General features: G+C 37.7%; 1 protein-coding gene across 1 annotated transcript in view; it reads left to right on the top strand.

Moving 5' to 3' along the window:
- Positions 1–15,787, top strand: part of WWTR1 (WW domain containing transcription regulator 1) — a 45,518-nt gene that overhangs the window by 9,180 nt on the left and 20,551 nt on the right. Inside the window, exon 2 of the mRNA XM_031603605.2 lies at positions 10,706–10,842. Coding sequence (XP_031459465.1) covers positions 10,706–10,842 — 137 coding nt within the window. The remainder of the gene's footprint in view (positions 1–10,705; positions 10,843–15,787) is intronic.

Raw genomic sequence — 15,787 nt, 5'->3', positions numbered from 1 at the left:
GAAAATCCTCAATGAGTCCTCATATTCATAGAGATGAAGGGGGGGGAGGGGCAGACCGTTTAAAAAAAAAAAATTAAAAAATATGTCAAAAATCACCTATTTATGAAAATTTCTGGAGCTGCTGATTTTGCACTGCTCTTGCTTCAATTATGTTCTGCTCACATTTTTCATTTATTTATTTACTCAAAGTCCACCCACTCTGCTACCCTCCACAAAATAGATAAGAATGTGAAAAGGTTAGTTTCAAAGTTACTCTGATGGCCTTGTGAAGGCCTCTGCAAGCAGTTCTTGGTACAAGGATTGTGGATGTGATCAGTGGGTGGTGGAGCTTCAATTAAAGGTCACCCAGCCAAAATTCTAAACTTTTTGATAGCCTTGGGAACACTGGTTATTTTTCCTTTCCTCTTGATTTTTATTTACATATGTACAGGGAAAAATAAGTTTTCTGGGAAGTTTGAGGCATAAAGAAACAGATCTTTTTTTTTGGTGTCGCATTTAGCTGTGCGTAGTTCCACAAATATTTAATCTTTGAATTCACTGTTCACTTTGGGTTTAGGGTTTTGTTTTTCATTTTTTCCTAAAGGCAATTCCAGCAGGTTTTCTTGCCGCATGAAAGGTCTTTTATGGTTGTTTTATAATTCAGTGGAAATAAAACAAGCTGATGCAATGATAAGGCAGGGGCTGAGCTACTCTGATAGTTTAAAATGTTTTTATCACCTCTATAATTCAAAATTACGAGAGAACAGGAAAATCTGAGTTTCAGTGTTCTGAATTCTGCACATGAATGACATACTCTGTGGGAAGCTCACCTTGACTGCAATTAAGGAGTACTTGCAACATGGAAAACCATCAGAAATTAATCTGACGGAGTTAGCTGAAGTCTCTGAAATCTGCCTTTGAGGTAATGCAGGGGTTTAGGTCCAGCTGAGGATCAGTGCCACCTGTTCTACAGTCTTTGCAGATTCATTGCACAGAGTAATTCAGATATGTCTGATAGTTTGTAACTGCTGACAGCTGCTGGACCGGTGCCAGCTCAACAGCCTCAAGCATCTTCATCCCGAGCTCTTAAATTGTTCTGGTCTTTTGATTAAGAATACAAATTTTCTCCTAATAAATAAATATGGCTTGTTGGAGGTGATTTTTATTTTTCTTCTTAATGAATGTACTAGGAACAGTGGGGAAAAAATATCTCAACTGAAGTTCTTCTTGGGGCCACAGGGAAGAGCATATCACTGCAAAAATTCCACCTGACACAGACGTGATGTTTGTCCTGACTTTGTTACGCATGTGAATGTTGCAGCTAGTCTTTTAAGACAGTGTTTTAGATACTGATAGAAGGAAAATGTTCTCTTTGAGTCAAAGCTCTGCCAGCCTTTAAAATTGTAATCAGTAAGTGAATTTTTACATAAATCACATTTAAAAACAAACGAACAAACAAAAACAACAAAAAATGGGTGTTAATTGCTGAAGGATCAGCAGTTTACAAATGATTTACTCTATCCCAGTATTCCTCTGACAGTGTAATTCCAGTGGGATGTCCAGAGTCTTGACTTGCCGGACATGAGTAAATCCTGCAAACTCTTCCTTTACACTGAATTCTCAAGAAAAAAAAAAAGGCTTCAGAAACTGATGTGTTAGGAATGGCAATGCTGGCACCCCGACTTCATTGGTGTTGTAAGCCATGGCTTTAAGGGCACGTATCTGCTGTATGTCCCACATCACAATTCAGTTATACCTAAAGAAAAATGCTTTCTAATCCTAACCGTGTTTCAGCTGGTAGTAGCTGAAGTGAAAAGCACATGCAGGATGATCATGCTTACCTCTCACTCAGGTAAGGATCTGAATACTTTCATTATTGCAAACCATGAAAGTACCAACAAATTATTACATTTTACCAGTTAAATTTTAAAATAGGACTGTTTTATTCCTCTCTTGGAGTGCCAGTAAAGCATCACAAATCCTCATTAAGATGACAGAGCTCCTTGCAAGTCCTGCCTTTACTTGCATCCTCACAAAGTGTCTTTTGACTCTTAGTAGTGAGCTTGTAGTTTTTAACTGAACAGTGCACTCCACTGTGAATCAGTGGGATGTGGCTATCCTGGTAGGTGGTATTTCTGTACGTTAATATCAGCTTAAGGGAATGGACCAATGCTTGTCCATACATATACTTAAACTTTGGAAATGTAGGTTTACTTTTGAGTAGGTACATTTAATCAGAATATTACCACAGTGTCAGAATTGACAGCAGCTCCCTTCCTTCAGCAAAATCTTATTTAAAATCCTGACTTCATTTTAAAATGCTCAAATTATGTACGCTGAGCAGAACTGTCACCTTTCCTCAGCTGAGGTCAACTGTCAGCTAGCAGACATTGTGTCTTTATTTTGGAATGGTTTTGTCTGGGCAAAGATTTGGTCTCTTAACCAGATCCTGTTTTTCATCTGTTTTTGATGGCAAATGGTTGCATTTCCCATCCATTTGCAAACAGTGACTGTCTGGCAGGATTTCCTGGATACACGGTGGTTTCAGATTATAAAAAGCAAACTTTCTGAACTCTAGTGATTAATGTGGTTATCTGTATGGACTTCTCTTCCATGGGAGCCAATGAGTTCATCCTATGGAAGGTGAAAATAAGACTCCAGAACAATCCATCTGCTAGCTAATGACCTCTATCTTGAATCACAAAGAAAAAAATAATTGAAGTGGGACAGCTTTGTGTATTGAAATTTTCTGAAGAGCAGGAACCAATATTCTGGAAATCCACATTTTGTAAGAAACTCCCCCAAAAGCTATTTATACCCTGATCCGTTTTTATTTAGCAGAATGAGGTACTGAGGACCCGTGGATCAGGACTTATGTGAGCTGACCACAATGGATGATGGGAACTGACTGTGAGAGGTACCGTTTATATATTAAACCTTCTTTTATATTCCAAACTGTCCTTGAAAATTAAAAGCAAGGATGTAATAAAAACATGTAAGTCTGCAGACGCTACAGGAAGCATTCAGTTTTTCATTTGTTTCTTGTGAGTCCATTCACTGGAAGCAGTGTGATTTTTCCTCAGTGTATATGTCAGGTAGGAGATGAACCCTTTGAAATTTTCCCATGTTCTGAGGGAATCTTCTAAATAGCTAAGCATGGAATCGTAGAGAAGGTGTTGATGTCAATGACAGCCAGGCAAAGGCCAGCAAGACTGCAGGTGCCTGCTTTGAAGTTTGGAGTAGGAAATACTTTATTTCTGCAGCTAAAGATCTTTTATAAAAGCGTACTCAAATGTATCGCAGTGTGCTTGACAATTCTTCAAATTGCAAAGAAAAAGGGGTCCACCATGGCTAGTTAAAAAGCAAAATATCAGAGATTATAGATATGACAATGGCTTCAACCCCATAAATTCTTTGATCGCAATTACACTGGTGTTGGAAAAAAATCCATTTTTTAATGCTTATGTGAAGTGTACATTGCTTGGGAGACATTAATGGTGATTTTCTAACAGACTCAGAAAGCAGAACTTGAAGTAATAGTTTAGACTGCTGGGAGCCCTCAGACCAAATTCTGCAAAGTCATCCACTTCTCTGTCTCTGGATGATGCAGTGGGATGCAGCCTTACAGGAGAATTTTTCTTATGTCCAGTTTTGGTTTTGGATGTTTGTATTAATAATCTGTTCTTGCATGAAGAAATTTTTGATCCTTTATGAAAAGGGGTGTTCTTTGTTGTTGGTTAGCTTTATTTTGGTTTTTACTGAAATGTAGAATATGTTAAAATATTATTGATTTTCCTAGAAATGCCTGCTTGGTAGTAAAAGAATATTTATGAAGTGAGCTGATTCTCCTTGCTTGTTAATAGGAGTATTATGTTTTGTTTATGTACACCCTGATTGCTCACAAATATGCTAGCTTCTGACAGGGATTTTTTGCTGGTGAATAAAGAGTTGGAATCACAGAAGATGGATACAGCCTCTAGATCAAGTGGAGGACAATTAACTATTTTTCATTCTGCAGCCTATTTAACACCTTCAGTAACTTCATGATTTTGAAAATGTCACATGTATCTCTCAAGGGAGTATTTTGTTTCAGATGACTATTTATTTCCCCAAATAAAATAAGTTTGCTTTTTAATAGGATCAGTAATATGTATCTTTAAATAGAAATGATACAGACATCTATCAAACAAATGCGTTGACAACATTATATATTTCATACATTAAACAATTCCATTACAGTGTTGTATATAATAGTTTCATTCAGTGCCCTTTTTCCTTTTTCTCAATAATTAGGATTTCATCCAAACCCTAAAGGTTAAGTTGTCAATAGAACTCAAAGGGTGTTTTGTTTCCACTTGTGTAGCTAGTTTAACGTTTTTTAAGTCTGTGGCATATGCTAACAATAGGATCAGTTTGTTATGAGAAAGCCTAGTAGGATATTCTTAAGGTTCTCTTCAAGGTAGCGAGTAATGTTGAAACTAATTCAGGAAAAGAGAACTATTTTCACTAAAGAAGTTATTTTAATTAGTGCTTAGCATAGGACAGTAAGTATTCAAATACTTATGTGATGTTCCAGCTTCAAGATTAGAAATTACGATGAACATGCAATAGGAACACAAAGTCTTCAGTGCCATCAGTTTAGTAACTACATTGTGTCTGCTTGATAAAGCTTCATGAACATTTATCGCTGTCTGCAAAAGCAAGCGGTGTGAATGCAATTAGATAAATCTGCAAGTTGAAGTAGTGTGGGCATTTCTTGGGCCTACTACGAGGATGAGTTGTTGGACAGCTGAATGTTAGTTATTAATTTCTGCACTTCCAGTGATGAAGTGATTGAGAGATACTGTTTTCATATGCATTTGTGTCTTTCTGTTGATATCGTGAAAGATAAAATCTTTTTCCTACCAGGTGCTGAAATGAAGTGAGCAGTATAAATGAAATCACTAACACACAACTTTAAGCTCTTCAGTCTAATAGGTGCTTTGTCGTCACGTGCATATGCTTGTTGATTGTCTTTCATAAACTATAATTATTATTTTAGTTATGAATAGGGGAAACTTTTTTCTGCTTTGCTGATAACTGGTGAACAATACCAGCATACAATTAAATGCTGAAGTTAGGAAACAATGCTCAGCAGTCATTCTGGCTGCTGCGGTGCCCACCGCCAGCTTCTTGAGGGCTGTCAGCAGGGCCCACCAGGGCTGCTGCGATGCAGCCAGAGCATGGGCTGCCACCACTAGCTCGCTCTGACATGTAATAGGCACAAGCAGGATCTCTTAAATTCAAGGGAGAGGAGTTGTAAAGGTTCTTTGTAGTAGAAAGCTAATATAACATGTGATTGTTGATTCTATTTGTTTGTTTGTTTTATAAAATAAAAGTATTAAAGTATCATGGTTGATTTTCGTTTATCTTTCTAGCTGCCCTCATCTTCCAGAAATCACTAGACCACAGCTGAATTTGAAATAGACTGAACATAACCCATCCATTTCCCAGTTCAAGCTGTTCTGGCTGCAGGGTGATGCTAAAAGCGGAAGTCTGGCCCTGCTTCGTATTCCCTGCTGCATATTTCCCAGCCTTTTTCTCTATTTTATTTTGACTTACAGTCATGGGACTCCAGTGTCCATCGGATCAACCTTTGCATCTGGCAGAAAGATAATTAGCAGGATTTGTTTCCAGGCTCAGCACACTGACAGAAGAGTTCTTTGGCTTGACCTTGCCAGATGTGGTCATTAGGCCTCGCACAAAGGGAATGGTAAGAGGTGTCCTGGAGCCGAGGAGTGGCTACCCGTTAGGCTGCTCGTTAGTAGTACACGATCAGAGTCTATCTTCTGCTGCTAGATCCTTTGTGCTTCTCTTGGCTGAAACATTGTGTGGTTTGGACCTGCTGGTGGTTTTAGCAGATATTGCACTATAGCACCATGGGCAGGCTCACTTAATAGACCAGAATGTTGAACGAGGCCGTTTTTTTTTAAATCTCAGAACCTATCAATTTGTTTAAAAGTATGTCTGCTACATCATGCAGTGCCAAAGCACTTCTGGTGGAATCTTATTGGAGACCAAGCTTCCTTATTGACCCCCTCCTTTTTTTTTTTTTCTTTTTTTGCATACAAAGGACAGAGGGACAGAGGGAAGTTGGGCAATGATTTGGCTCTGCATACAGAGATGTAAACAGATTTCCCAATGTTTGATAATGATGGTGCAGCCGGAAGTGGATGGCTGGATGGTCTCCAATGCAATCTGAGCTGTCATCCTGCTGGGAGCAGTTAATGAGTCAGAACATATGGGTTGTTCATGTTGATGAGTCATCAGCTTCCCACTTGCCCTGAAGCAGCTTTACTTTGATGTGGCTCAGTCGCAAAATCCACTCTTAGTCCCTCTGACAAAGGCCCAATAAAAGACTCCATACAAGTTCTACAGAGTTAGCCTAACTCTGAGCTTGTGTTGTTTCAGTTCAGAGCACGCTTGCAGGATAAAATATTTTGAATCAGTTCTTTCTCCTTAATTACCCTTAAACTTCTTTTCAGAGAAGTAGATCTGAGTTTCCTAACACTGGAAAAAAAAGATGATCCTAAAATAGAAACCATAGAAACACATTTGTTGTTGGAATTAGTACAAGCAGAAAAAGAATGAATGTACTTCATGCTGCTGCTTGCTAATTTGAACTGAGCTGTTTTGGCAAGGTTGCAGTGGAAGCTGGTGATCAGAGCCTAGCAGTGAAAAAAAGCAGTACAGTGCAGTAGCTCAAGTTGTGTTAAATACTGAAGTTTCAAAGCAGGAAGTAGACACCCAAACAGGAAGCGTTGATCAATACTTTAGATATGACAAGTGGAAGAGGATCTGTAAGTCCTAATAAAATACTGAGTTACTGAAATCTGGAGCATTGCATTAAATATTTTTCTGATGAGGGGCCACCGTTGGGATACAATTTACTGCACACTGAGCTTGTGTGTCATAGGAAATGCACTGAGATGTTATTGTAGAATTTATTAACTTACACATATTTAGTTTCTCTTTCTGTATAGGTGCTGTTACACCAGGATTAAACACGTAAAGCAGTTAATAACAACATTATTCTGTATGTAAAACTGGGAGAACTAGCGTACAGTCAAGGCCTTAGGGGACACTGTGGCCAAGGGTTTAACACACCTATAACTGATTCTCTCAGTGACACTGGAAGTTAAACGCTCAAATGGGTAAAGCTCAGATTTTAGGGGAAGTAAAACTGTTGCTGCTTCCAGGCCTATCATTCCTGTAGTGCATTTTAAGATTTCTAGTGCATATTATTATTCCTTGTCTATAGCTTTGTTTTCTGGCTTGTTTTTATAGGCTATGTGATATATGCCAAGAAAAAAATCCTTCTGAGATGAACACTTCTAGAAATAATAAGTAGATGGATTGATACAATCCCAGTTAGCACTACTGAGATGTTTTCTCCTCAGTATTTTTCGTGTATATGTACATATTACAGACCTGAATCACTTCGATGATCTTCATTAGAATGAAGCCTCACATAGCATGTGCAGTGTATTGAAAGTGCAAGACCAAAAAAGTCATAGTTATGGTAACAAACTGCCAGCTGCAACCAGGCACTCCCAACGCTCTTTCCTACACATCTGCTATGCTGTGAAGCTGTGCAAAATTAAGTGTGACTCACCTTCCATTGATATTTGAGGCAAAACTTACGGTGACATGGGTTTTTCAGGATCAAGGCCTAAATAAGGATTTCCATCTTTTGATCAGTCTAATTTACTACTTGGTGAACTGTTTTACAGAGAACAGAAAATTACTTTATGTTGGGTTTTGTATGCAGTAACAATAGCATTGAGTTATTTACATATAAAGTATTTTGATTTAAGAATAAGGTCTTTCAGTTCTTACATGTATCTAAATATGAAGTGCAGTAAAGAAGGTAACAAAAAAAGAAACACTGAAAAAAGCAGTGTGTGCTCCAGTGTTCCACAGGCTTCAGTTGCATGGATTTCCTGGTCATCTGAGCACGTTGGAGATGTTTCTTAACTTTATTTTTGTCCAGGAGATAAAGGCCCTTTCTCTTGGATGCATCCCTGGATGTGGTATTTCTGAGCCTCCAGAAAGCTCATGGAGGCTGGAGAAGTGTAGATTCCAGGGTGCAGTTCTACATTCAGCAGGAGGGAGAACAGGAGCACAACATGGATATGTTTAAGTCATCATTAGTCATCTTTGGGATACCGAGTAGGCTTGATCTCTTTCCCTCCATACATCAAATGGAAGGGTACAAACTTGCATACGTGACTCTGTGTGTGTTGATAGCTCTTCCCTGAACCAGAAAATGAGTGATTGTGTTGTCTTAATGTCAAAGAAGAGTGAGAATGTTACTGAAGAAAGGAACTCCGGTAACAGAAGAGAATTTTAAAATTGACCATTTCAGTATTCTGTTGTGGCTTTAAGAGCACTTCCTGCCACTGCTTGTTGTATGTGGTTAGTGGGTCTAGTTAAAGGCTGCAGGTTTGCAGTTAGGCTGAGGAATACGTTCAGGCAAGTTAGAGATGGCTTAATACAGCTGAGTTCATAAATCCTTTAACTTGTGCTTCAGGTTTTGCTAACAAGAGTTGATGCTTTCAGTTTCTCGTGATGAAACTAACAGGAAAAGAGAAGAGAAAAAAAGTCTTCAATTAATTTGAACATTTTACAGTGTTTACATATAAAAGATGTTGGAAAGAGGAAAATCTGTTTTGATACAAACTACAAAGGGGTAGTAATTATTTAATTGCTAGCACTCATGTTTAAAAATGTTTTTCACAGTTTGGGGAATGATCTTTTCTATTATACGTGGGTATTCCAAAATCCATCGCTTTGATTAAGTGTAGCTTCCTTATTTGAATTAAAATGCCAGAGAAACAGAACAATGGAACTTTAAATAAAAATGCTTTTCAGTTCAGTTTGATATAATTATGGAAAACAATGCCCAATTTATTGCTATACCAGCATCTTTTGTTCAGAATGCCACTTCTTTTGGAAGAAAGATCATTTAACTGAGCTGCATACGAGAATTCTTGTACTTGAAAACTAATACAAAAATAAAAAGAAGAAAAGCCTCCAATGTGCTTAAGTTTTACAGTGAGAGAAGAATAAAATCATTCAGTGCTAGCAAGAAAAAATGGTGGATGATTTCCTTGTAATTAGCAATGATTCAATACAATAAATATGCTCATAGCTTTGATAAAATGAAGTGATTCAGCTGTTTAGAGACTGAGTTGTAGACAAGTTGTAGTATTGGAACTGTGCGTTAAATGTAAAATATGTGGGGGATACGGTCACAGACTGATTACAGGCAGTGCAGGTTTTTTCTGTGCTTCAAAAATTTGTTCTGATTGGGTTTTTTGGTTTTGTTTTGTTTTTTCTTTAATGTGGATATGTTTTGTTTGTTTTTGCTCCTTGTAATTCACATTATTTTGGTAACATCAGAGATAGACAGTAAAGAGTTTGGACATGGTAACGTGGCAGTGGATGTAAACTCACTTGTTAAATAGTGATGGCTGTCAGCAAAGTCTGAAGTTGTGGTCACAGCCTTAATGACAATGCAGCCATAGCTTAAAGTAGCAAGGAGAAGTTTTGAGACTGAGGTCAGTAAAGGGGAAGTTAGGCATTGCTTTTATGAAAGGTGGATCAGAATGGTTTTCCAGACATGAAGCTTTTAGAAGTTTTATTCTTCTTTATATGTTCCACTTAAAGGCATTCCTCTTTAAAATAGCAGAGGAAAACTTCTCTGCATCCAGCCAGTGATTGGTGTCCTGGCTGGCTGATGGGGCAGAAAGCAGGGCATGCCAAGATGGAGTCACGTTCAGCAGTCATGGGGTGGGTACCAGACGGTCCGTTGTTTTCAGGTAGCTCTTTTTTTTTGTCTTTTGCTTGTTTCAAATGGAATTACATGCTCAGCCTTGAAGTCCTTGTTCTGATAAGTGTCTAAATTGATGCATTTCAGTGAAAACCTTCCATTGCAACAAAAACACAGTCCCTTCATCTCTTTAATCTGATAAAAGATGTGTTCCAGTAATCTCGGGTATTAGTTGTTTCCGTGTGGTTTTCAGTGTTATGTATGTACATGAGACTTTACCTAAGGAGAGTGGTGGATACACTGTTGACCTACATCGACCACCTTGATTAAAAGCTGCTGGTAACTTTGCAGAGACACTGGTCCTACTGATGTCATCTGCCTCTCTTGGCAACAAGAATATATTCTGATATTTTTGGAGATATAGACAAGTTTTCATGGAGTGGTAAGGAGCAAAGCAGTGTTTTCTGGCAGAACACCCGTATTTTCAAAACTTGGCAAAATGACCATCCTTTGGTGCATGGAAAATGACCCCATGTTTGAATGTGTAGAAAGAACTGCTAAGAAAAGGGTAAACAGTTTTTTAACGGTTTTTTAACGGTTAAGTGGTCAACAAGATGAGTATCTGTTACGGATTTTCACTATCATAATGGGATTCATCTTTTGTTTGAGTGAAAGTAATTCAATCAGGAGTAGCACGTGAAGTGTCAGGATGGTGGGGGGAAGAAAATAGGTAAGGGCTAAAGAAATAGCAAGATGATAGGTAATTTCAGATGGGCTAATGTGAGATAAAGAGGAGAAATAAATGTGAGATTAGAAGCACAAATAGGATGTTCATGGCCTTATGCCTAACCATGTATTATAACATATGTGGGAATTGTCTGTTAAACTTTTGCTTTATCTTCACTTTCTCAGTCACATAGAAAAAATAACAACATGGCAAGATCCTCGAAAAACTATGAATCAACCACTGAATCACATGAGCCACCATCCTGCAGCTACTTCCACGCCAGTACCACAGAGGTCTATGGCAATGTCTCAGCCAAATCTCGGTGAGTACTGGATCTCATTTCTGTGGTGGAAATATGAATAAGAGGGTAGGGCCATCTTTTAATGCTATGTTTCCCAAAGTAATTTTTGCTACAAAAAGGGTAGTTCTGATTCCGTCATCAAGCCAAACAGTATGTTTTCTACTTCCTTTTCTTATTTTTTCCTTCTGTAGAATTGGGAGCAAGTGAAGTTGCACTGTTTGAAGTTCTAACATGTCATGCATTTTATTTTTGATCTTCTATGAAAAGTTTTTGATGATGAACAGAGAAGACTGAACCCTTCCTATGCTTTTTCATTCAGAGGTGGTGTAAAGCCTCTACAATTCCACCAGATAATTTTCAAAGCTTACTGCACAACATGCTACAATAGATAATCTGTCTGCAGGCTTTCCTGTGTTTCTTCAGATCAGAGCTTGTAGCTGTTGGTAGTGGTGGTTGTTTTTTTCCCCTCTTTTCTTTCTTTTTCTTTTTTCCCCCTCCTTTTATTTATTTATTTATCTATTTGTTTTGAATTGATATGCTCTGTGATAGGAAGTACTTTCTAATAGAAATTACTTTTGGCAAAAAAAAGTAAAAAGTCTGTAAACGTGCAGGTTTTTTGGTGTTCATTTCTAGCACTTCAGGATTAACTTTAAGCATCAACTTATGTTCCTCTGATTTTGCCAGAACCTTAGGAAAAAAAACCCTTGAAATTCTGAAAATATTAAAGATATAAATGGAAGAAATCATTTTTAATAAATAATTAAGGCTGATGATTTTTCTTTAATTTTTTGCATCTGCAGTTCAGATCCCAGTAGTTTTAACTGCTCTGGCTTTCAATTAAATAAGGAACAGATCAGCATACGGGCTCAAGGTCACAAAACTGGGTCAAATAAGTAGTCATAAAAACACGAACTAGATTGGTGTTCAAGTTCATTTTTGTAAATTGGTCTCATAATTTCATGTTTATTCATGCGCAGTTGGTTCATCAGTTTTGTCTCCTACGTTCCAAGAAAACTATATTAATCATTTGGCTGACAGTTGTCACCAACAACAATTATACAGAATCAGTTTTTACTTCTGTATTGAATTAGTAATAAATGCTTATGCTGTCCCTTGAAGTAAATAATTTTAGTTCATGGAGTCATAGAATGACTTGGGTGGGACAGTGTCATGACAGAACAAAATTCTTACGTTCTCTCAACAACTGTCCTACTTGTATATGTTCAGTACGAAGGCGTTGTTGGTATTGTTATGTGAATCAGCAGACAGCAACAGATTGTATCCTTAGCAGACATCAGAAGAACCACAAGGAAAATCCTTCAGGCAAGAGCTTATTGCAGTGTGTCACTCTACATGGTAAAATTAACAGCTGGGCTGCTTGTGTTATTTCAAACCACTGATGAGACCAAGTTTGAAATGAGCAATCGGTAAGAATAGTACAGAGGTGGGTTTTTTTTTTTTATTTTTTTCATACCAGCTCCTCAGCTTACATTGACATCTGTTGAATTCTCCATCATTAAAAATCAGAGGATGTACCATGATTCAGGATAGTGTCCAATAGGCTTTCTTCTCTGTTTGTCAACAGAAGTGAAGTAAGATTAATCAGAGGCATATCATGTGCTGAAATACTTGCACACTGAAGGAGGATCTTAGGATACAAAAGAAAAATTAGAAATAAAAGCTAACATACAATTAAAAGTATGTTCTTGAAGGGACTTGGGACGCCCAATAGGTCCTTAGATTTCAAAATCTGTCACATCACATACAGACTGTGTTTCATTCAGTACTCTTCACATTTATTGACAAAGTATTTAAACAGTTGGGTATTCAGAAAGTGCTTAGCACAATGGTTCTGGTCTGTGACAGAATTTCCTAAACATTAGTTCCCTACAGATGTGTAGAATTTACCACAGTGTCCATATTTAATTAGTCAAGAAATTTTTTTTGTCGGCCTGTTTTGATGAATTTTTCCACATGCTGGTGGTTTTCTAAAGGCATTCTGTGATGCACCTTTGGGAGCATAAGTCTGGTTGCGGAGTAGAGTTGCACTTTCTGCATTCTGTTATTAAATTCGGAATCAGATAGAATCATAGAATGGTGAATCATAGAATGGTTTGTGTTGGAAGGGATGTTCAGATCATCTAGTTCCAACCCCCTGCTGTAGGCAGGGACACCCCTCACTAGACCAGATTGCTCACAGCCCAATCCAGCCTGGCCTTGAATGCTTCCATGGAGGGGGCATCCACAGCCTCGGTGGGCAACCTGTTCCAGTGTCTCACCAACCTTACAGTAAAGAATTTCTTCCTACTATCTAGTCTAAATCTACCCTCTTCCAGTTTAAAGCCATTTCCTTTCATCCTGTCACTCCATGTCCTTAGATTACATCTAATTAGATATACATTAGCACAATCTTCTAATTTCTAATGTGTTTATATTATGTATTTATGTATCTAAACAGAATGCAGTAGCTTCTGAATACTTTATGTGTTTGTTTAAAATAGATGTGAATATAGTTTCCAGTGCTTAAGGTGAATGTATCTCTTTTGAAATCATCCTGGTCAAATGGAAGGGAAATACCATCCCACTCTTTTGTGGAACAACAGCGTTACTTCTAATGTTGCCTTCTTGGGTCTGCGCAGACACTGAATGGAGAAATTCTTTGGTCTAGAGAGGTGGTGAGACCTCTAGCCAGAAGTGATCGTGCCAGTATCCTACAAGCATCAGAGAAGAAATGGAAACTGGATAATAAGCAAAATCACTCTTCTGGCCGTCATTTTATAACTTTTTAGCAATTGAAGTCTATGCGTCTCTTTTGCTTTCATATTTTTTGGTACTGTAGGAATTAAAAAAGTTTTTCTTTTGAAGATGTGCCACCTACAAGAAATAGATTTAAGTATTCCAGGTCTGCATACTGGTCTGCTTTTCCAGTTAGTAACACATGTGTATTCCTTCCTGTGCTTCTGATGAGGAGATGGAAAATACTCTGTGTTCTGTACAGCTTGTTGCTTTGGTTTATAAACTTCTGTGAGCAAACTTTGCTAGTGAGTGTATAAAGGCACATACATTCTATCAAAAGCACAGGATGATTAAGAGATACCACGTCCTGATATGTTTAGACTTGAGAGATGTGTGTAGTCAAAGTTAAACTGATAGATGTACCTTAAAAAATCCACTGTACTTTTTTACCTTCTCTTCTTACTGTGCATTTATGTTGTCTGTATATACCGGTTTCCTTATAGCATTTATATTTAGATTTATGTTGTCTATATATACTGATTTCCTTATAGCATTAGAAGTATTGGTTTTCTCACCAACATTTAAAGCACTGCTTATTACATGTTATATAACGAAGGCATCTGAAGGCATTTCTTTCTTTGATGCATCTTGATAAATTTGCATAAAACTAATACATGCTGGTGGGTTTTTGTGTTAGCTTACAGAAGACCACTAAATTAAATGAAGTTTCATGAACGGAAGGGGAAATCTGTCTCATACTGAAAGCTCACTGTTGGAAGCATTCATTAGCAAATATTCAGGCTTGCTTGGTCTGATTTTTCTAAATATTTTGCCTTTTTTTTGTTTTTCTAAAGCAGTTTGAAGATAGATATACTATACTTAGATATACTAAGGAAAGGACTGAATTAACAGTTCTTTAAACTGTTTCGTTGTTGGAATGCCACATGGTAAATAATCAGCCTCTAAATGAAGACAATCAGAAGCGCTGTATTTTTCACCTCTTCATAAATGCTTCACAGATGCCATTTACTTTGGTGCTGTCTACAGATGGATCTCTGGTCTGCCCTGTTTGAAAAGAATTTCTGATTGATTGATAAAGTTCTGCTTGCATGCTACCAGTCAGCTAAATTAGTGCAGTAGAACTAAAGAGCCTGCATGGAAAGAGAGGTATCTGTGCACTCTTATTTTAGGCATCAGATATAGATTCCTGAATTAGGAAGACCAAGCTCTGTGGACTTCCTGTGAGTGAAAGGAAGCAGAGAGCAGTTGCAATGCAGCCAAACTAATGGCCAAACTGCTGGCTGACTTAAGTGGCAGAACTGTTGTCTGGAAATGCCCAAGTCCAAGTTAAGGAAACTGGTCTTCCTTAACAGCAGTCACCAGTGTAAGGAGATCATGTTGGTGTTTTGGTGACAGTGTTTTTTTATTCGCTTTTTTGCCTCTTAACACTGATAACCATTTCTGTCATAGAGATTTGTTCATGAATTTAAAAATGCAGCATTTATCTGCATTGTTCAAGGTAATTTAACTGAGTCTAAAGACAGATGGGAGTTATGGCACTTTGCATCTGCTTTCTTTTTGAAATCAGACAGGAAATTCAGCCAATAAAACAATGCAGTATTCCTGTTTAAATCAATAAACACATGAACCAAGGTTTCCATATCCTGCCAGGATAAAAGAGGTGTAGTTACTATTGTTTGAAAGTATAAAACAGTTTTGGTTACTGTGTCAAAGTGATCTGGAGATAAGAAACTCCCAAGGTGTTTGAAAACAGGCAGTATGTATTGTAGTGATAACAGGCGTACATTAAATGGTCTGCATTTTGCAAGGCTTGGTTTGCATTGCCTGGAGATTTGGCTACAAATATGTAGCATAGGGAGGAACACATTTTTCCTCCTACGTAGCCCATACCCACTCACCACCTGTGAAGTGGAAAGGCTTCGTGTTTCAGGTCATTTTTAATTATTGGATATCCTGAATTTGGGTATGGTCAACGTGAATAATTTTGGCAACTGCTTCTGGTTAATAAAACAGTATTTATAGAAGAGCTGAAACAGTTTTAGAGGACTTGCGTGTTCTGTCAGAATGATGGTTTTACAATACAGCTCTGGAAAATAGTATTTTTTTTGTTATTTGTATTTAAAATCTCCAACAAGTCATTTATTGTGCACATTGCAAATTGAGCGTTTACTTGTGTTTGGAAGACAGGCTAGCAGCTGTAGAAATGAAT

The sequence above is a fragment of the Phasianus colchicus genome, chromosome 10, assembly GCF_987193195.1.
Source record: "Phasianus colchicus chromosome 10, bPhaCol1.hap1.1, whole genome shotgun sequence".
In the NCBI taxonomy this organism is placed as follows: Eukaryota; Metazoa; Chordata; class Aves; order Galliformes; family Phasianidae; genus Phasianus; species Phasianus colchicus.
This window is presented reverse-complemented; position numbering and strand designations above follow the sequence as displayed.